This window comes from Cyrtonyx montezumae, unplaced genomic scaffold (assembly GCF_038088225.1).
Source record: "Cyrtonyx montezumae isolate F1298 unplaced genomic scaffold, pur_monq_1.0 scaffold_2, whole genome shotgun sequence".
Lineage (NCBI taxonomy): Eukaryota > Metazoa > Chordata > Aves > Galliformes > Odontophoridae > Cyrtonyx > Cyrtonyx montezumae.
The window spans coordinates 58,209,455-58,232,050 of NW_027071936.1; the positions used below are offsets into that span (position 1 = coordinate 58,209,455).

The 22,596-nt window shown below is 36.0% G+C and overlaps 2 protein-coding genes across 2 annotated transcripts in view; one reads left to right on the forward strand and one right to left on the reverse strand.

Annotated features, from left to right (window-relative positions):
* Positions 1–22,596, forward strand: part of SORCS2 (sortilin related VPS10 domain containing receptor 2) — a 518,453-nt gene that overhangs the window by 467,960 nt on the left and 27,897 nt on the right. The window contains exons 13-18 of the mRNA XM_065735796.1: positions 1,807–1,898; positions 3,433–3,540; positions 15,227–15,347; positions 16,777–16,910; positions 17,503–17,631; positions 19,139–19,310. Coding sequence (XP_065591868.1) covers positions 1,807–1,898; positions 3,433–3,540; positions 15,227–15,347; positions 16,777–16,910; positions 17,503–17,631; positions 19,139–19,310 — 756 coding nt within the window. The remainder of the gene's footprint in view (positions 1–1,806; positions 1,899–3,432; positions 3,541–15,226; positions 15,348–16,776; positions 16,911–17,502; positions 17,632–19,138; positions 19,311–22,596) is intronic.
* The window catches only part of AFAP1 (actin filament associated protein 1), a 275,636-nt gene that overhangs the window by 99,970 nt on the left and 153,070 nt on the right, over positions 1–22,596 (reverse strand). The window lies entirely within an intron of this gene.

Sequence of the window (22,596 nt, forward strand, 5' to 3'; positions counted from 1 at the left end):
ATCTATTTCCTGGTGTCATTTAGTGGAGAGAGACAGGTCAGAGTTTTAGGCTGTCTGTGAACATCTCTCAATTATTTCTAGGTTCTGATTTCAGCTTTGATACCAGGACCACCTTTACTTAAATCCTTTGCCAACTGTTAGTCTTGATTTTGTTTCTAGAGAGTAGAGATAAATATTTGCTACTGTACTGAACTCCTCAGGTATGAACTAATTAATTTTCAGTATAGTGAAAATGCAGGAATTTGATTCATACCTTTTAGTTATAAAGTGTTTGAAATGCATTCAAGAGGAGCATGATATAAATGTGACATTTATATTCCTGTAATGAGTTCCCTCTGCCTTAGTTTACATGGGAGTAGGGCAAACCTGGTGTACTGAAATGATGCACTAGTAATTGCCATGGTTCTTTTCTGGGAAAACCTTAAAGGGATGAAGTCATAACTACACCATCTTTCATTGTCTTCTGTGTGAAAGTGAAGCTTTTGGAAATTCCATGTTCTTGCATTGCTATTTCATTTTTATTTTAGCTAAAGTTCAAATGAAGTTTGAAGGCAAATCAAAACTTTGCTTGCTTATCTGAGTTGAACCAATCTCATCCTTTTGAAGTACATCTAAAATGAATGTCTTCATTTCACTGAATTGTCTTCTAAAAAGTGTAGCTGCATGGAACAAGTAGATAGGACTGTAAATGTCCCATATCAGGGTTTTGCCAGTAAACTGACAACAGCAGAAAGCTGATCTAACACTCAAAACCCTAGAAATCCTATAACTTATGTTCTTATGAAATGAGGGGAATACTGAATTCTAAAGCCAAATTAAATGCTTTCTTTTTTTAAAGTAGTTGTGAATGTGCTGTATGATTAAGGCTTTTTTTCTCTCTTTGTTTCGGTCTTCCTGATAAATCTCCTAAGTGTAACATTGGCATTGTCATTAAAAAAGCATTTTGTATTGTCTACATTTTGTCATTCATAAGGCAAAGTAGAGCTCACTTTTATGTTTTTTACTTTGGCTCTGTGTAGTATGCTCTGTGTTCATCTATGAACTATAATGTGTGTGTATAAACTCTCACTTCATCACTTGATCTTATGGTAAATGAACTTCTACTGGCTAATAACATGAGTAAACACTGTCTTAGAAGAGATAACATGAAAAAAAGAGGATATTTCTTATTCATTTATTTTTGTACTGGTGATGACCTCTAGAAATACAACTGAAAAGAATTTAGGAGATTTTAAATCCTTTATACCATTAAATCAATATTACATGTATTTTGGTTCAGAACTCAGAGCATCTTCTTTATGATATCACAAAGTTTGAATTTAAAAAAAAAAATCATTGACATTGGAAATGTAGAAACTGGCACCAATTATTTTAACTTCGGTGGAGTCTGAAGAACATGCATGAGAGTACCAGACAGTGACAGTTTTCATATTTCTCTTAGATTTAGATTACAAAGCATTTCATTCTGCAAGATATACAGAATATGGCAAATACTGAAGTAAGGTGATGGGTCACCAAGTGATATATAATAGGAAAGAATGCAGTATGCATTCTGTGAAAAATATAAGCTGGAGCTAAAATCACTTTAGACAGTTTAATCTGACTGTGATTTGAACCTGAACATTTTCTGATTCACCTGCTTAACTTTCTTTTCTCTTTCAGGTGGGAGAAAAGAGAAGTGTAAGAGTTAAACTGTCTTGTATGTCCTTTTCTGTTTGCCATGTGGACATTATGAAACATAAAAGGTTTTCTCATACATTTTATTTCTGCATTTGCTTAGTTGAACTTTTCTCTTCTGATTTGTAGGTCTTTGAAGAAGAGCATCACATCTTATACCTGGACCATGGTGGAGTTATTGTGGCCATCAAGGATACCTCTATCCCACTGAAAATACTCAAGTAATCCTACAATCAATTAGAGCAAGCTATTGTGTATTCAATATTTGAGGCAAAGTTCAGATTTTAAGATGAAAATTTCAATGGAATTGTGTATGAGATGCATGTGTAATCAGCTTAGTTTCACACTAATTAATTTTACATAATTCAGAAGGGTGTTTTCTTAAATATTACTTCTTGATCGTATTGGTGCCATGACATAATGAATTAATCTTAACAAGGTTTTCTTGCATCAGTGTAGATATTTTTGCTAAAAGGTTGTCCTGGAACTCTACAGTACGAGCTGTGTTCATCATGGTCATTATGTGCTACTGGTTTGCACCAGCAGCGTATGGCAATGATGTTCTACCTATGATGCCTTAGGTCAGAATAGCTGTTTCATTCTGTGATAAAGCCCTTTTCTCTGCAGCCACAATAATGAAGACACTGGAGAATAGCCCTGAATTGCTCTGGCAAGAGCAATGTAATGTAGTCTTTTGGAGTCAATGGGAAAAGAATTTCTCTGTGCATAAATGATGTGCAGTAATGTATGCAAGAATCCTAGTTCTTCTGGCAAATTCCTACACTAATTAATTGTACTACACAGTCTGTCAAGATCCTGTCATGTGATGGGAATACAGAAAATGTCCTTCTCTTGTTTGACAAAAAAATTTGGTTGCAAATAATTTTGTTATAAAATGAAAAATTTTAAATTGCATGATAGTAACGCAAAATATGGTAACTTTGTTTAGTGGCATGTAAGATTTTCATCTTTGCAGAACAAAAAGAAAAAAGACAATCATAGAATGGTTTGGGTTGAAAGGGACCTTAACGATCATCTAGTTGCAAGCCTTTTGCCAAGGGCAAGGACACCTCCCCCTAGGTTAGGAAATAAAAAGTTCAAGTGATCCAGAAGGTCAATTGTAACAAAGCTCATTTTTGCATAATACTCCTTACACTATAGGATCGTGGCTATATGCTTCATTAGCTAGAGTCAAAACCATCATTACTGTGGTATTAAAAGACCTGGAGGAAAAGTATGCAAGGCTAAAGAATTCTAGTCATAACTTTGTGTTACACAAAGTATTTGAAATACACTTTGCTGAATATCTATTGAAAAAATTTAAGTGGATAGTCACAGCTGTAAGGGGCCATCGTCATGGTGCCTGCAGATTTAGCACTCATGTTTTTGCAGTTGAGCTGTTTTGCATACTTATGTTTTACTGACCTCTGCTTGACAGGTCTTCAGTTCAGGGAATTCTAGAGAGAATGAAGTGTAAATTAACTGACTTTTGAACCAACAAGGTAGCAGCATTGTTTGTTGACAGACTTCATTTTTTATTTGCCTGAGAATTTCCATTGCTATAGCAAATTTATTATACTGTTTCTAATAAAGATGGGAAGACCCTGGAACATTAATGAGATACACTACTCATGCATACTGTCTTTTGGTAATTGTAAATCCTGGGGTTTAGTGGTTATGGGATTTTTTATTTTTTGAATGAATTCTGATTTATATAACGCTTGCAAATGAAAACCATTCCTATTTTTTTTACAGGTTCAGCATAGATGAAGGCCAGACTTGGAGTACACATAATTTTACAAGCACTTCGGTCTTTGTAGATGGATTACTTAGTGAACCTGGAGATGAGACATTGGTCATGACGTAAGTTCCTGTCTCCACTGCTTTTTTTAGGGCTCTCTCTGCTTAAGCACTTGACTGTATTTTTAACTGGATGTTTGAGATAGTGCTTGAGTCATTGACTTTTTCTTCTTGCAGTCACACATGCCCTTACACCGATCACATCCAAACAGCCCCAGTATGCAGCCTGCACTATATTTGCACTATATCCTAATGCAACATTTAAGTCTGTAAAGATGAAGAGTTCTGTGTGTATGAAACTTCACGTTGCTGTGGTCAGAGTGTAGAATAATAGGAATGCAGAGTAAATCTGAGAAGCTTAAGTAAAAATAATAGTATCTTGCCTTTTTTTTTCTTCTGATTTCTACATATCAAAAACATTAAATCTATCCTTTCTTTTGCAAAGTGTCTTCACAGTGTAAACAAGTACATAGTTGTCCTAGTAAGTGTGATGCCAAACACTGTGCTAACAAATACATACTTTAATTCAGTGTAGTGACTGAGGAAGATACTGTGAATAGTGTTAAAAATAAGTAAATTCTGCAGCTCAGACCTGCATTTGTCTGTCATTTTTTTCCCCAAAGGGCCAGAGACAGCTGGATCTGAGCTGAGGTTTTGCTCTGTCTCAGAATACATGCTAACTTCTTAGGAGTGTTTGAAAGTAAAAAATACCTATCCAATGCTGTATATGCAATAAATGAAAAAAGGGAAATGCAAGAAGAGAATGTACTCCTGCACTTAGGGATGTGCAGGGCGATGAGTTTGCTCCTGTCAGAGTAGTTTGTGTGATGCTTTATATTGGAGCTCATTATGGTCATGACAAGTTTTTTCTCCTAGGAATTAGAAATACAGCTGTCTTTTCCTCTGCGGAAAAAAAAAAAATAAACCGAGCACATAGTTTTTAAAGGATCTGCAACAAAACAGAAATGCTTCCCAACATACCTAAATGCACTGAACCATGTTCCTAACATTCTCTAACATGTGCAGAGGTTAATATGGTAAACTGGCAGTCCTGTTCTTCCTTTTCCTAGTGTGCCGTTTCTCTTGTTTTACATGTATGATCTGAGAAGCATGGTATTATTCCAACATCTTCCTTTTCTCTCAAGCATAAGTTTTTACGGTGTGATATATACCACACAGAGGTACTTTCAGCTCTAAATGGAGGATTTCCATTACTTTCAGTGGAAGTACAGGGATCAGAACCTTATCCTAAACTGTACTTACTGACAGATAGAACACTGTGTGATGATTTTATGCTCTGGTTTTTGGTTTTTATTTGTTGAAAAACTGATTTTGCAAAAATGTACTTAATATGTGAATGAGTAGCCAAGGATCTCATGTAAAAAAGCACAAGGTCATTTTAAAATCCTCCATATGAAATGTATCCCACTATAGCTAGATTTGATACAAGATCACAGACTCACTAATAAACATCATATGACTTGTATGTTTCTGAGGCAGAACAGTAGTCTGACTCCAGCATCTCAGTTTCACTCTTATGGAATCTTTGCAGCTAGTTCTACTGAACACAGAGGGTGTCAGTGAATTCCCATTACAGACAGACACTTAAGATACTGGCAGTCTTCCTACCTGTCTCCAAACAATATGGGAAAAATAAACCTGCAGTATATGTTTCTCCACTGCTGTTATATCAGCTTCCTTGCCTTTCCTACCACCTTTGCTGAAGTTTTACCTTCAGGTGACCTTGTCTGCCCAGTGGTGTTCTACCTGACTTTATATCAAGACCTTTTGTTGTTCTTTCTGGCTTAGATCATTTTCTCCTAAAACTTCACAGTTGGATTTAGACTCTGAGCATGACTTTATCTACCACAATTTTCTACTCTTGAGAAATGCCATGCTCTGATACATACTCCCTGAGGAAAAAAATCAACCCTGCCATCTTTTCCATTATAATTGATACTGTCTTTTCCATTTTCTTTGATAAGTGTTTTTACTTCTGGCAAGTGATGGCAACATGCACTTTTGTATGGTGATGGGAATAAATTAATAAAGTGTCTTTCACCTTGAATCTTGTCCCCAAATCCATTACTAAGAACCTAACCTGACATTTTTCATTTGTGCAGGATTTTCATTTTCTCCCTTTGATGGGGATTTTGTTTGACTGTGAATAAAAAGTCCAGCGTTAAATCTGTATAAATTAGCAGAGATAACATAATTCTGAAGTGAGAAGATAACAACTAGAAGACTGTACAGCAACACTGGAAGAGACATTTTCATTTAAAACCTCTAGAATAAACTCACAATCAAATATTTTACATATATTGAAGCAACTTCTTGCTTCAGGGTAGTATCCCAGTTCTATTGAAATGTGATTAGGGATTTCCTTCTATATTTTTAATTGGAATTAAAAATAATAATAAAAATAGAAAGATTATCTGGGAAAGATATTAAGGAACACGGTAATGGTGTGTGTAATAGAGACTTGTCATTCTCCAGCATGGTGGCTGAGATATAACCTGACTTGAAAAGGACTTTCATTTGAATTATCTTCTGTCCTAACTTTCCAAAATTAAATTGTCTTAAAAATAAGTTTTAAAGTATTAAAGTCTTAAAGAAAGCTTTACTGAAGGAAGGAACAGGGGAATGTGAACGTGGTTGCCTCAGATCTTCATTTCAGGAAGTTTTGTATATCCTCCAAAACAGAGCAAAAGCAAATGCAAACTTGTCAGAAGTTTTCAGAAAACTGAATTGTCATCTGCCAGTCAACATTAATCAAAATCATTCATCCAAATCCCCCACAGTATTCAAAATATGTGCACTCAAATGCCAAGGAGAACATATTTTATTCCATTGTACTGTGCAGTAGACCTATATAAGAGTTTTTGGAGTTGAAAACAGTAAACTATCCAAAAATTTTAGGGAAACCTTTCTGGGTAAAAACTGTGTTCTAATAGACCTACTTAATATATTTAGGAGTTTTAAGTGATAAAGCTTTCATTAGTTTAGTAAACTCATTTTGTGTAAAATTATTTTCTAAATGAAGAGCTCATATCCACCATTTATTGCTAAGTGAAAAGTAAGATTTGATAAGAAAGTTTCTCAATTATTTGATAAATATTAAATTCATCAAAATAGTACATGTTCTAGTAGGATTTATTTTATTCTAAATTATTTAAGAGTGAAATCTACTGGAATGCAGTGTTACACTTTATACTGTATTATATTTGGGGAAAAAAAACACCTACTTAAGAACACTAGATTGAGTAATAGCTCAGCTTAGTGGAAAAAAGAATAATTGTATGTGTTTGAAATATTGATATTCTCTTCAAAGGAAGTAGTTCATATAAGGAAATTTTCAAATGTATTAAAATGTCTTCTAATCAGAGTTCAGCTTCTGGGAGTATTTGTACTGAAACTGGAGAGTAAATCCAGCAGGGACAGTAACGGTGGTACCTCAGACCACGATCCTTTTTATTAAGAGGTTAAATAAAATGACTTCTTTTCTTTGTGTTAGGTTGAATCAAAACCTTTATTACAGGCAATTGTGTATGTATATAATATATAATTCCTGGAGGGATTTTTTTCTTAAGGTCTCGTGTAGAGCAACAATTTAAAATGCTGCTGGGAACTTACAGACATCTCCTAACTTTAGTACTTCTTCTTGTGCCTCTTGCTCGTGAAGTCAGTTGTTGAATTCCTGTTGATTTCCTTAATGATAATAGAAGAAAGAAAATAGGTTAAGCTTGATCAAACCAAGGTGGATATTATATAACATGGACTAGATAATAGGCAAAATCATCTGGATTTCTGCAGCTGTCAATTCTGCCTAGGTATGTTGACATTGACATGAACGGTCAACATTACATGTAGTTTATGAATCTTACTGTTGTGCCATTTGTGGCTCCACACTGCTTGTCTTGTTGTCTTTGAGTATCTTTCTGGGTAGAGGTTACTCCTTTGCATTATGAATTCTTCATTGCTAAATTTCTCATCCTGTACCCTTTAAAAAAGGTGGTAGATAAAGCCTCCATATGTAAGAGAGTAGCTGATTTCCCAGGGTTAATTCTAGGTTTAGTTGCAGCCACATGATTTCATTTGAATGAAGTTTTAAGAAGCATTGCTTGGTTATGAAATTGTTCTGCTCTCTGTGTAATAAAGAGCATACTTCAATGTCCATAGAATGACAGCAAGATAGTGTGACCTTGATTTCAGTCTAACCTACATTTCTAACTCGTGCTTGCAGATAGCAGTTTAGTGGCAAGTCTCAGCTGCTTTGGTCACCTTTGTGCATGCAGATGTTAGCAGAGCAAGTCAGTGCATTGCAGCATCACTACAAGCCTTGCTCTTGGAGCCCAGACTGTGAAACAGCCACTATCTTCTCTGTCTGCTAAAAAGAACTTTAAGTGAAGGTTTATTTTTCAAATCCCTTTACATGAAGTTGTCATACAAAATTCAGAAGCAATGGAATTATGATGCTTTTGATATCTTGCTACAGTCCATATTTAGTGCACTTTGAGGACAGACCTGGAGATATATATAAATAGAAGGAGCTGAAAGAGTAGGAATCTGTGTCCTGAAATAATCTTGTATCACTCTTTTTTTTTTTTTTTTTTAAAGGAGAGAAAAAGTGTGACACAGGGACTCTTTCATTCAGAGAGAGTGTTTAGGTCAGTTTGAGAGCCTAAGTCACTAAGTGAGTGACTGTAGGTAGCTATGTAGCTCTAACTTCTCTTTTAGGGAGACAGTTCTATTTTTGCTTCTAGAATTGATAAGTGGTAATATTGAGGTAGGTATTAAAAACATTGGCCACCCAAAAAAGTCATTCTAACATTTTACTTGTATTTAATTGGAACATGAACTCCAATTTGGTATAATTTGCTCTCAGAATAAGGACCACTATTTAGCTGACCATAAGTAATTTATTCAGGTTAGACAGTTGAAGTCTGAATGAAGAATTTCCTATCTGGAATAAATGAGAGATGGCTTTCAAGTATGTGATTAGAAAAAAAAATTCTTAGCTAGAGAATTAATTATAAAATGTTATAAATGTTATAACAGGTGAATTTGATCTTTAAAATGGTACCAAAGAGCTGATTGATCCAAAGCTGTTATTTATAGTGTCACATGTTTCTCCTTGGATCAGTCAATTTTCTTCACAGTCCACCTTATATTTACTTCTGCATAAGGCATCAGACTAAGTATTAAGTCTACATTTTTTTTCCAAACAACTTACATGCTAAAAGATTGTTCTTGGACAGAGTTTTGCCAAACAGATGGAAAAAAAATATTGGAGATAACTCACAAACATCACAGAGCCACTAAGCTTCTGGATAAAATGGAAACATGCTCATCCTGCTCCTCCCCAGCACTTCTTAGAACCTAAGCATTCATTTCCTTCTTTTTCCCCAAAGGAGCTGAAACAAAGATGTTTGGGTATAAAAGAATGATTGGCAATTATTATTCTGGGGGTGCAGGAAACAATGAGAAAACATATTCTGGTTCAACTTCAACTAAATTGTTTCCTCCAGTTATTTTTTAAGTTGGCAGCCAATAGGGGAAAAAATACACACAAAAAAACCCTCTTCTCTTTAGTACATTCAGTATATGCATATGCTTGCAGTTTAGAGCACTTCTAAGTGTCTGAGCATATTTGTACATGGTATGTTGTGTACACAGGCACTGTTTATAAGCAGTTATATGCAGTTGCTTTATGCAGGCAGGTATCTGTTGTTGCACATGGAAGCAGTCATCATTTCTGTAGTTGTAATTTAGGAAGGCCAATGAAAATGTGACCTCTGTTATTCTGGGGAATTAGAAAAATATGCTGAATTTTAATCTTGATGTATAACAGACGGCAGCTTGAATGTGGCATTGCTTTCATCCATTATATTAGTATGATTCCCTTGACTTATGTAGTTCTTGTTGATTTTACAATGCTGTAGTGGATGTGAAGACAACAGATGGAATGAAAGCAAGTCTTTAAAAAATTCATTTGTTACTTTCTTTTTAAAACCAATAGTTTTTAAATATCATTGTAGACCTACTCGTGGCTAACCTCTTCCAGCCTATATCCCTATGAATGTCTTTCATTAATAATCTCACCATTTCTGTGAGTTAGGAATACTATGTGTTGGCAGTGGTTACACTAGAGATAAAGTGCATCCTCCCATTGCAACACACTAATCACTTTACTCCCTCAGCAATTATTAAGAAATCCGGTCATAGGGAGGTCATCTGTCTTGATCAATATTGAGAGGCACTGTAATAATATGAATTACAATAGGCAAAACAGCAACAAAAAAAATGAGTGTCACCTTTATTTCTTGTTTCATTTATATTGTCACAATTTGTACTGAAGATCTAAATGAAACTAAGGATTGTCAGCTCTTTGAGCTCACCATTAACTGTCAAGAAACTTCTCTCAAAGTATGGTTTCATGTGAGGGACAGCTGAAAAAGTTGCTGCTGTTGTAGTGTAAATGGTCTCTTAATATCTAGTGAACCATACGAGGATTGAAAGTTCAATCTGAAATTGCAGTTCTGTTATAAAAATAATCAGGGAGATGTGACAATTAAAAAACACGCTTTAACAGTGTAGTAAAGTCTCTGACAACAGTTATTAATTCTAATATGATTTACTACTGGAAAAGAAGCCTGATTATGTGGAGTAAAATCTAAATACTGCTTTTTAGCTAAACTCTAATGCAACTTCCATTTAAATGAATACTTTCCAGAGTCAGAGTTACTAAAATAGTTAGCAGCTCTGAGAGTCTTGTTTTCTTTCCCAGCTTGATCACATACTCAGTGTTTGATTTTGAGGTTTAGATCCACAAAGAATTTCAGATACCTGTTGTTTTTTTTTTTGCAAATATTTTGACATCTTTATTTTGGTGCTGCTTAGAAGAATGAATTAAGATATGTTATCTAAGACAGTGCCATTGGGACGACCTGAAGTACAGATGATATGGGAACTCCACTGAACCTGATTGAAATCCTGGCTTTTATTCTGTTGATGGTTTTATACATTTGAAGAGTCTTCCAAAACTTGTCAGGTACTGTTCCACATCCAGATGGCATGTGAAACTAGCGGAAAGTGTCAACAGGTACAGGTAAATTCTGCTCTTGTAAACATCACAGTTGATGTCACAGTCATATAGAGGAGAGCAAAAGGCAGCACAGCACTTGGGAGAATTAAGCAGCATGTTTAGAATGAGAGAGGCATCTGATTTCAAACAAAAGTAGCTATGCATCATACTGTTGTCATCACTAGTCTACAGTATGACCACAAAACTTGGACAATTTAACTTGCTACGTTAAACACCTGAATAAATTCCACATGTGGTGCCTTCACGGCCTTCGTGTTACAGGTACAGCAGAACTGCTTCCTCCACACTGAGGTCTCTGACTGTGAGATATTCAGCAGTAAGGTAAAATGGTTGCAGGTTCAGCTACACTGCTCCAAATAACTAATGGGTATGAACATCAGGCTTTTCAAAGCCATCTTCTTTGCCCAGGGTAGCAAAGCGGGGCTGCATTATTAAATCAATGTAATGTGACAAAAAGTCAGTCAGCCCATGTCTTAATTTATATGGCATTAGATTCATGATAAACTCCATCTGTTGTGGTGAAATATGTAAAAGCCTGTGAACAAAATCCTGAAGAGCACAGCAAAAAAATGTAGAAGCAAACATGGTGCATATAACAAGCTGCCTGTGACACCCGAGATGAGGTGTGCTGTGAAAGTCAAGCTCATTTCTCCTGAATGAAGCCACGAGAGCTGGATGTTTATCTGATAAGTCTTTGAAAGGCTCCAGCACGAAGCACTATCATAGTTTTGGTCAGGTATCTTGCTAGTGACACAGACAGCAGGCAGTGCAGCTAATGCTGTTCTGGTAAACTAAAAACATCTATCAAAGAGATGCCCATTTCTGTTGAACAGAAACATGAATGTACTGGAAGAGATTATCATTGCATATAATTTCCATTAAATTAGCTTTCCCTGATTATGAGCCTTATCAGGAGCAGAAATAACCGGCAATCCTCCAGCAAATAGTTTAAATGAGTTAGCTTAAAAGCTGCATTAAACTGTCTTAGCTATCAAGTGATGCAATCAAATTTTAAAATGATGTGCTCATAAATGAAGTAGGAACAAATGTAAAAATTTGTTATGGAGACTGAAACACTGTCATTAGAATTATGGATCCCAAATCATTGCAAAAAGAAAGGAAATGAATTTCTAAGGTAATTGGAATTTCTTTCAAAAATTATGTATCAGCATCATCTTTCATAGTATCAGCAGAATTGATTTGATGGCCTTCTAATGAAATGCAATTAATGAATAAGAATGTTTTAATAGCTTGTGAACTACTGACATCTTGATATTTGTCTCTTGATCATTGCTACACTGTACCAGTTTTTTTTCCTTACATGTGATTTTATTGGACATGTACATTTTACACCTGAGCAATATGATCGCTGTTATATATTGCTTTAATGTTGCTCATATTTTTCTCTAATCCATTGAATTCTACATAATAAATGCCTTTCCTTTTTACTTTGGAAAGGATTTTTTTTTAATGCTAGTGTTATTTTGCATTATGTTTGAATGGGCTCTTCAGATGTGTCTGCAAAACTTTGTCCTCAGTAAAGCGTCAGGAGTTGTAGCAGCAATAGCATTAGTAATTATGAGGCCATATTTTCAAACAGTTTACAATGCTTAGAGCGTTCAAGTTGCTGAGTTCCTTTGGAAATGTGTCCCAGGATTTGCTATAAGCTACAATGGTTGCATTTTTGAAAGGTTTGTGGTTATGCAGATGGGACACTGTGAATCTCAGAAAGTTTCTTTAGCTCAGAGAATGGTTGAATCAGTAGTGCAGTTACTGTGTTCTGTTAAAACGTGTTTGCTGGTATGTAGATTCACAAGGGCTATAATGCAAATGATTTTTTCTGTGAGATCAAACTACAGATTGCATATAACATCTGTATCCTTCTTGCGGAACTTACATAATTTCTTAGTGATTTCTATGAATTTTATAAAATTAGAGGATGTGGTCAGTATCTCCAACTTTTGTCTGTCTCTAATGTCTATGTTTCACTAATATGAGTCCTGTGAGAGAAAATAGAACTTCAGCATCTCATTCCATTACCAGTGCAGAGTATCTGTAGCTGTATCTTTTAAGTTAGTGATTCTTGTCCTTCTTTTTTTACGCCCCTCCTTCATATCTCTTTGGTGACAACTCTACAATCAATGGAAAGAGTATTTGAAGATATTCTCTTGTACTGCTCATCTTAAACTTTTCCAGAAAAAAATAATCCGAGGCAGCTAATCTGTAAAAGAAGGAAATTACATTAGTTTGACATGCTTTGTTGGTTTTTGTTTTTTTTTGTTTTTGTTTTTTGTTTTTTTTTTTTATTTTTTTTTTTTATCAAATCTGTGGTGTCTCTGTCTTACCATTTTAATTATCTCCAAGGTGCTTAGAAGTGTCAAACTTAATAGTTTGTTTGGTATATTTTTTGATATCAGAATAAATATCATAACTCGGCTTCTAGTGTTGGTTTGTTGTTTTTCTTGTTCATTCATTTATTCTTCTTGCTTATTTGGTAGGATTGGAGGAGTGGTATGTGTGGTGTATTTTATATATATATATATGGGCAAAATAATCTCCTTTTTATAATTATCAGGAATCAACCTCAACATCTGTGAACTCTTGAAGATAATTATTAATCATTCATCATTAATTATTCAATAAAAATATGTTTTATACCTTCAAGATAATTTTGTGATTCTCTCCTGCAAGGAACTCAACCAGCCATCTCCTTCCTTCCTTCCTTCCTTCCCCCCCCCCTTGACTCATCTGCTTGAGGTAGCTAATGTGAATGACAGAAGAATTGGTTTCTTTTATAGATAATGCTTTTCTTGAGTCGGGGTGAGGGCTTAACACAACTTGGATCTTTGCACTTGAATGTATTTAAATGAGTTAATAAAAGAAATATAGCCAGTTTGTACAGTTCTCTGGTGCTTGATGAAGCACTCAGTGAGGTAGGTAGCTGCATAACCTTTAAGTGAAGTCTGCCTCAGTTTAGACAGTTGTATGGAGAAAAAAAAAGAGCAAAATAAAAAGAAAAAAAAAAGCATCAGGTATTTAGCATGCAAAAGACACTTCATTTCTGTCAGCAAAGCCAGGCATATTGAAGCAGGCATTGTAAAAAAGTGTAAGACCACCTACGTAGTCACTTTATTGTGAACGTAAGTACAAATGAATAAAAGCATATGGTGACAGCAGCTCTCAGGATCCAGCTGAACCATTAAAAGGAGCCAAACCTGCAGGACTTGATGCTAGACAGTTGTCCTGCTGGGAAGTGGGACCACACACCTGTGTGTGTATGCAGCCAGTAGGCTGAGCCATGCTTTTTCACTTTTGTGTATTGTTTCTACTTCTGAACCACAGAGAGCTTTAAAAGGGAAGAAAGTGGTCTGTGCAAGTCTAATCACAGGGCTTGACTAAAAAAACCAGTAAAACATGTAAACTAAATGCCAGTGTTTCTGTTTAAATAAGAACTCTACTGATAGTGAAGTTTAATCTACAGATTATATCTCTATGCTAAGGCTGAGAAGCAAAGGCACCAGGAAAGAAAGGGAGAAATCCCTCTATTCTCTGCAAGTAACTTTCAACCTCTCTAGTGGAATTCAGATCTTTACATACATGTAACAGGGAAGAGACTTAGTGCAATGATGTTGCTTATGTGTTGCAGAGAATTCACTGTTTTTTTGCTTCTACTTTACCCTAGTTCCACTTTGAACTTGGTATTCAGGACAAGAGAAATGAGTGTATGCAGCAGAATATTTTTTAGCAAAACCGTACCATTCCCGCTGTGTCTAGATTTGGACAAAACTGAGGACAAAACAAAAGGAATGAATTAGTTTGGAAATGTGACTAAAGCTTGGAAAATGAACTCTGTGTGGTATGATCTGCACAGAAATTGTTGGCTTTGGGATCAACCTTAAATTCTTTGGCAAGTAAGCCACACAGGCCAGATATAAACCACAAATACATCTGACTTTTGCCAAAATAGAGTCTTTATCCTTTCTAATTTGTTGCTGGATGTCATACTTGCCTGTTTGGTTTTGGAAATAAATATTCCAACTTTGAAAATGTTGGCTGCTTTGGAAGTGAAACCTGTTTTTTAAAGCTATGAGATTTCCTTTTCTTTTTTCTCTTTTTGCTCTCTCTTTTTTTTTTTCCTTTTTTTTTTTTCAAGAGGAGATTTACAGTTTGTGACTGGTTTTTGTTATAGTTTGGACTATCTGAAATGGAGACTATTCTCCAATACAATCTGTAGATTCAGTGTATTCATTAGAAATTAGTGCAGTTTCATAATACTGCTGTGAGTTTGAACAATAGCAATTTTGGCATCTAAAATCTGTGAAAGTCCAAACAGATAAAAAAATGAAGAAGTTGTACCCTAATCATAAGGAATTAGTGACATAGCTGTATTCCTCAGTTTTGATCCCTAATTTGAGTCAAAATCAGAGTGTTTCATATGTATAAGAAGATAATAGACAAAAAATGTTGGATTCCAAATTGTACTTTTTCACTGTAAAGTTCAATGGACAGTGAAATAAAAAAGCACTGGTGACCTTTTAGTAGGGAACCATAACCGTGAAAAGCCGAAGACAGAATGGAAAATTGGAATCTCAGATGTGTGGTATTTCTTTCCTGCAATATTTTACTTTTAATCCTTTTGTTCAGCGTCTTTGGACACATCAGTTACCGCTCGGACTGGGAACTGGTGAAAGTGGACTTCAGGCCATCCTTCCCCAGGGAGTGCACTGATGATGACTATGAATCTTGGGAGCTCACAAATCTACAGGTATTAACTGTTCTATGTTAAATGCCAGATTTTTTTTTTTTTGTATCTGATAGAATCATTCTCTATTGTGAGCTAGGAAAATGTTTTCTAACAGAATTTGGATGTCACCTCCCAAGCTCTATTCTCCTTTGGTCGATATTTTGCTGATCTTACAATTGTTAAAAGTTGGAGGGATAATTCTGTGTTCCCTTTAATCGTGTGAACTGTGTTCTGGGAAAGGCAGCAATATATATGGTGGTCTTTCATAATAATAGGTGGTCATACTGGATTACGATGCATGTACCATGAGCTAAAATCTCTAATAATCAATTGAAGCAATTTCAACATGCAGTTGTATGTACTGCCAACTTCCTGACCACATACTGTACTCACATGAATTGCCGTAAGTAAAACCCATTCCAGACATAATTTAGGATCTCAGTGGACTGATCATGTAATAGAGTCCAGTTGTTTGGGGCAGTAGTTTTTTTTTGTAGTTAATGTATTAAGGCTGTGCTAATCCCACTTCTCTGGCTGATTCTAATTTTGGGAAGCTATGTTCTCTGTGTAATGTATGATTAGAGACCAATGTGAGGATTTTTACATTAAATGGGATATGTCATATTTATTTATAGTCATTCTAATTATTGTGTTTGTTTCATCTTGTGCATTCATTCTCTTGCTCTTTGCAGATTTCCTTTTTATACACAACTCTGTGTTATTCCAGCTTTCCAACTCTCACTGGCTTGTTCTCACACATAATTTGAAGTTGCTTCTTGCTTGAAATTGCTGTGTATTTTGGAAGAATGTTATGCATATCTGAACCTAAAAAGTAACATTATTTGGGTATATTGACATTTAATTGTCTTTCAGAAAATGGAAGCTACTAAAATGACTCTGACAGAATACTTACAGCTGCCAAATTACCAGTGGAGTGTGAGGTTCAGAGTCTCCTATCTGCATGTGCCTAGAGCTTCCTACTGACTGCCTAAACGTCACGGGTCATTGAAATAGAACTAAATGAAAACTGAATTTTTAAATGCGTGTTTCTAGGCTTGTGCCCAGATTGTACATACATGAAACATGGGTTAAATTGCACTAGAATTTCTGTGCACATCTTTGGATTTGTGTCCTGAGATAGTATATATTACGACCCTGTAATATCCAGTAGTGGATGTGAGAGCTTTATATAATGCCCAATCGAATTAAACTTGCAGTATTTTTTCTTCTTTGCTGAGTGTGTTTTCCTTCAGTCTCAAGTTAATTGATCACATTTTTTATAGTCATATCTTAGATAACTTGCTGTACGTTTCTCTGGAAATTGATGAGTTGAGACTTGATACCGGTGTCCAGTCTTGTCAAAAAGACCAGACTTTCTCTTGACAGTTTCAGATTGTGGCTCTGTGATGCAGGGTATGGTATGCAATAAATCTGATGCTTTGATGTTTAGGGTGATCGTTGCATCATGGGTCAACAGAGGAGCTTTCGGAAGAGGAAGATTTCATCATGGTGCATTAAAGGGAGAAGTTTCACATCAGCTCTAACATCCAAAGTCTGTGAATGTGAGAACTCTGATTTCTTATGGTGAGTCTGTCTGTGGATCTTCAGTTTCATCATAGTGAAATGTTATTTAGAGTTTGAAGAGTTCATTTTCCTCCTTTCACACCACCCTTGCATGGCTGTGTACAAACAACCAAGAAGCACTGTGACAGTTTTGAGTAACAGGTGGCTTACAAATTTAATTTTTTCTAAAAGCATTCCTGTGTTTTAAGTGTTTGACTCCCATGACTGAAGAAATCCTAGTGTTTTTCTCTGTTGATCAAGACTTTAAAAGAGACCATTGGATTGATTTATGGGCAGATCAAACCCATTCTTTTTACAAATTAAGAAGAAATGTGTTCATCTGAATGGCAGAGGATACCATTTAAAAACCTAAGCTGACAAGAAAGTTAATTTTGTAGAACTGACAAAGTAATTGCAACCATTTTTGCCCCCAGATATATTCAACTCGCCTTGAAACTACACTCAGAACAGAACTGGCTTCTTCAAGTTGTGTGTTCAGCTTGTAGCAGATATTTAAAATCTCTTTTACTCTCAAAGAACGAGTCCCATTCACCCAAGCTGGGTTGGTGAATAAAGTGAGGATAGTAACACTCTTGGTGTTGTTGTTTTCCAGTGATTATGGGTTTGAGCGCTCTGCACCGCTGAAGTCGCAGTCTAGCAAGTGCTTTGCTGACTTTTGGTTTAACCCAGAAGCCCCTCCTGAAGACTGCGTGCTGGGGCAGGCATACACCAGCAGCAGTGGGTAAGTAATTTGGGGTTTGACTGGCTTGCAGGAGCTTCCATAGTGGAGGAGAATGTTCCAACCAAGGACTACAAAAGTGGTTTTAAGGAAGTGTATATAGGGCAAAAAAAAAAAAAAAAAAGGAAAATGCAAGCGATACAAGTCGTAAGCTGTTCTGGCTCAGACTCCTGCTCATGCAGAAGCTTCCTACAGACTTACAACTCATGTAAGACAAATGTTACTTTACACATTCAAAGCAGTACAGTAATCAATTTTAGAAAAGTGAGAGCTTTTTTTATAAGTGCTGGGACAGCTAAGAAGCATTTCTATACTTTTGATAGAAATGCCCATTCAAAGCCTTTTCTTTTAGCTCCCTGCTTAAATCCAATTAATTGCTCAGAGGAGTAAGTAATGTCTCACAGAACTTTCCACTGTCCCTCACTTCCACCAGTGTAAGGAACTCTACAGAGAATAGATTATTCTCCTGGCCATATGGGATACTCAGAATCAAAGCTTTAGTAACTGTAAACAATAATGCATAGAATACACACTACAATGTAGTCTGACGTCTGTGCTGAGAATAACTTGCAGCTGGCATCTATTCTGGCTTATCATAACATCATCTCTGTTGGTTGTGGAGATGCAAACCAAATGATGAAATGTCAAATCTGGGAATAGAATCACAGTCTTTGTGTATATTTGTCTTACTGAAAAAAATGATGCCTTTTGGGTTGTGGCTGGCAGCTGTGATACACAGAGTTTGAATTCATAGGAGTGAAATCTGACTCAAATTTTTAAGGATGTTTAAAAATAGTGTACCTGATTGAAATTGATCTGCAAATAATTACTGTACTTCCAAGTGTTTCTTCATTAGCTCTTACACTCCTTGATTCATCACATTATTTAGGTTGGAAAATAGTTCTAAGATCATCAAGTTCAAGCTGTTATTACTATAATGTGAAATAAATGTTATACGTGTTTTAAGAAATGCATGGATTTGAGAACACTATGTAAGCGATTGGTTCTGGGTTAATGCAGAAGTTGCTTGCTTTAATTTATTTCTGATTTTTGGAACTTGAACCAACTGCAAATAAAGTGGGATAGGATAGAGGCCTAAGTTTGGCAATAAATGTGGGCAGCAAAATCCTGAGCCAAGACCCCAATAGCCCTGAAGGCTATTGAAAGGAGGGGGTGTGGTAAAGAGAACAGCAGAATATGCAGTTCCCAGAGGGTTGATCAGGCATGTTTCTGAATTTTAAAGGATGGACTTTTCCAATGTATGGAAATCCTGATTATGCTCCAACACTTTTTTCAACACTCCACTTTCTTCAACAGTTTTCACTCAGTAGAAGCAATATCCTTGAAATTTTTTTTTTCATTATGAGTTTATTTTGGTCACCTACAACCTTGTCTGTTTATGAACCCAAGCAATATTAATTATCTTCTGTCATGCTCACATTTGGTACCTCCGATACTGTTCTACTGCTTACCTCCAATTCACTATGCTCACTGCTTACTGTTTTTGCAGGTACAGGAAAGTTGTTTCTAATGTGTGTGAAGGTGGTGTAGACCTGCAACAGAACTTAGCACAGCATTTGTGTCCATTGATTGCTCCCAAGGGACTTCAGATCAGCATCAGAGGAGAAAGCCTGGCTGTTAAGCCTGGGGAGGACATCACCTTCATTGTCAGACAAGAGCAGGTAGAAGTACACACTTTCTGAAACTTTCCTTGCTATTTTTAGGGTTCATCTCTCCTATCTGCTTTGCTGCTGAATGAGATTAATTTGTGCTTGAGACAAAGATGAATGACTCTCTGAATACTGAAACTTCTGCTTCCAAGAGAATCAGACTATCTTGTAAACTCAGTGAACCATGAAGTTCTGTCCAGAGAAGGGGACTTGTCTCCTCAGCAGCATTTCAGTTATTATTCCGTAAAGGTTTCAGATTATTGGAAAATCAAAGGAACTAAATTAGCAGAGTCTCCTTGGACTGGAAATTTCACGTTGTATCATAGAAGAGCAGAAATGCAGGGAACCCTTCATATTACTGTTTAAGTGCTTTTGAGAATCTGCCTTTTAGTCAAGAAGGAATCAGGCAAAGCTTTACAGAAATCAACAAACATCACAACCGAAGAACATTCATAATGTATTAGTTATGTTGCCAAAGGATTTTTTTTCCTTTTCCTTCTCTTTTTTTTTTTCCTGCTTATTGGAAGAGACAATACCCTGAGGCCATGACCAAAAGCAAGGAGTAACTTACAGATGTGGTATTTGCCCTGGGTATGTTTCTTAATGCTTGCTTTTTAGTATTAGTTTCTAACCATTGTGCTTCAGTTACAGAAGTATTTCCCAACTAACCCCAACTATTTGCAAAAATTTGAAGAAAGCTGGCAAACCTGTGTGACAGAAGTTGGGCACTTGGGATTCGCTTCTGTGAGAGAATGTGGAGGGTGATGTGCAGAACACAGCACTGCCTTACCCACCTCAAGTTCTGGTTTCAAATGCTTGCAGAGTACTAACCATGGTATAGCAAGTCGTACTTCTCCTGTCTCTAATTTATTTTGAGATGTGTGTTGTAAGACTAGAATATTTGACTGTAATTTGGAATCTAACAGTTTTGATTGTCAGTTTCACTTTTTTTTCTTCCTTTGCAAACAAAAAGTTGTGAAGACTTCCTGAGTCCCTGTTGGCAATAGGCAAAACTTACAGTTATTCAAAACTCTTCCGAAGTCAGGAATCCTGAGGGAATCCTCATTTTCTGGTAAAGTCTGCTCAGTGAGCAGAACTGAAAAGGAGATTTAGAGGAAATGTAACAGTTTGCTGCCCCCTATGGCTAAGAATAATATTTATACTTGAAAGTCCTGGCCATTAGAATTTAAAATTATGATAAAGTTTAATGAGAACTCTTAGCAATTAGTTAAGTTAAAGAAGCAATCAGACTAAGGTAAACCAAAAATACTATTTTCTTTCCCCGCTTAACAAAATTAATAGACTGATTTATGTGAAGGTGCACTACTGAGTGCAGGAATGCCAGACATCAGGAAATAAGGAAAGCAGGTTTGGGGCACATTTGAGCAGTTTGCCAATGATCTTGGAAATAATAATAATATATAATTTTTTTTTCAAATTATTTGGGGTGTATTTGTGAATAAATAATTATACAAAACTCATTTATTTTGTGTGGAAGTTGAAGTATCAGTTCTTTTAAATCCCTTTTGTGTGTGTGAATCATTTGCTATTTGTCCACTGCTTTCTGTCTTTCCTGATCAGGAAAACAGAAGTGCCCTGCTGTTTTGGAGACAGCATTCCCACCTTTACATTAAGCAAGGTATTAGAATACAACATGAAGGGAAACTTGCATGTACTGGCTTTCAACACTGGTTTCTGTCTCACCTGGAGAAAATATGCATGTATACTTGTTAGCATAAGAAAGAGCTAACAAGAACTATTTGCAAGCTCATATCATCTAAAGAGATGCTACTTACTGGCACGTTGCTGGCAAGATGACATCTCTTTTGCTTTAAACTTTAATAACATATTTTCTCTTCTGGTACCCATCTGTTGTCAAAAAAAAAAAATGTTATTCGTAAAAATTATTCATAGTGAAGAAGCTTTCAAGGTCCTTTATGTGTGTTGAAATATGATGTTATGTGTCTGATAACCATACAGGTTCCTTATACTGAGTATTTTCTTACAAGATAAGTAATGCTCTTTCATCTGATAAAACATGGAAGAAAATCAACCAAGCTGCAAAATAATAAATGGAGAAAAAGAGTGTGTTTTTCTCCCCTTTGTAATGCAAGAATTTGAAAGTTCTAGGCTTTGTTACTTCCTTTGATTTTATGCTAATGCTGCCTTTTGGAATTTGATTTTGATGCAAAACTACTTATCAGAGTGGCTTATGGGAAAGTGAGGTGATTTTTGAGTGCTTCAGAAGGTGTGTCTCTGAATTGCCATTCAGGTTATTTGATGAGTTTATACATTCCATTCCTAGAGGGAGGGATGATTTTTTAAGCTAACGCTGTCTTTTCAAAATATGAAGGATTTCCTATCAAACTTGGCCCTAAAACCCATTTTAACTTGTGTGGCAGTAGTGACACAGTGCTGTAAGATGTAGGCAGGAGTGTATTGCTGAAGTCAGAAGAAGAAGGGCAAGTCACTAAGGCACTGCTGCCAGTGCTATTAAGAAAGTGTTGCTGCTTAAAGCTAAAATGAATCTTCCTTTCACTCAATCCATATGGCCAGTCCACGTAGCACAGGCTTGACTTCTCTCCTGAGCAGACACACCGTGACAACATGAATGATGGGCTTATATTTATCCTCTGACAACAGTATCTGTCATTGCAGTATTTTAGGCCTGAGTTTAGGAAAACGGTGTTGTTCAAAGGAGCACTTAGCAGAAGTGCAATGAATTGTAAATTATGTGAGATACTTGATGTGACTGAAGTATTTGGCTGGTTCCTCTACTGAACTCAGCTCAATACTCTGCTTTGTTAAGCATACATATCGTTTTGCAGAGTAGCATGCCAGTTCTAGGCATGCTTGTAACTATGTACAATGCAGTACTACTCTCTAGAAGGTACTGGCATGTATTCTGGGTATTCTGGGTGTCATATAGTTGACACAAGTAGAGTGTAGTTAGAAGGTGCTGTGAAGATGGTCTAAATCTTTTTCTACTTTATAATTGCACAAGCCAGAAGTTCACTGCCAGTCAGTGACCACTGGTCACTGGATAATAAGTAGTAGTTTGAAATCACCAGACCATATCTCCAGAACTTGGAGCTGCCCTGCACTGTTACGTTAATTAATGACCAGATGTGTTAAGATAAGAATGATATCTGTGTCATACAACTTGGCTTAGTGGTCTGGGGTGCTGGGTTTTTTGTTTTGTTTTGTTTTGTCTCTCTCTTTTTTTTTTTTTTTTTTTTTTTTTTTTTTTTTTTTTAAGATTAAGCCTTACTGAAGAAAATTAGATTTATCTCTGTGA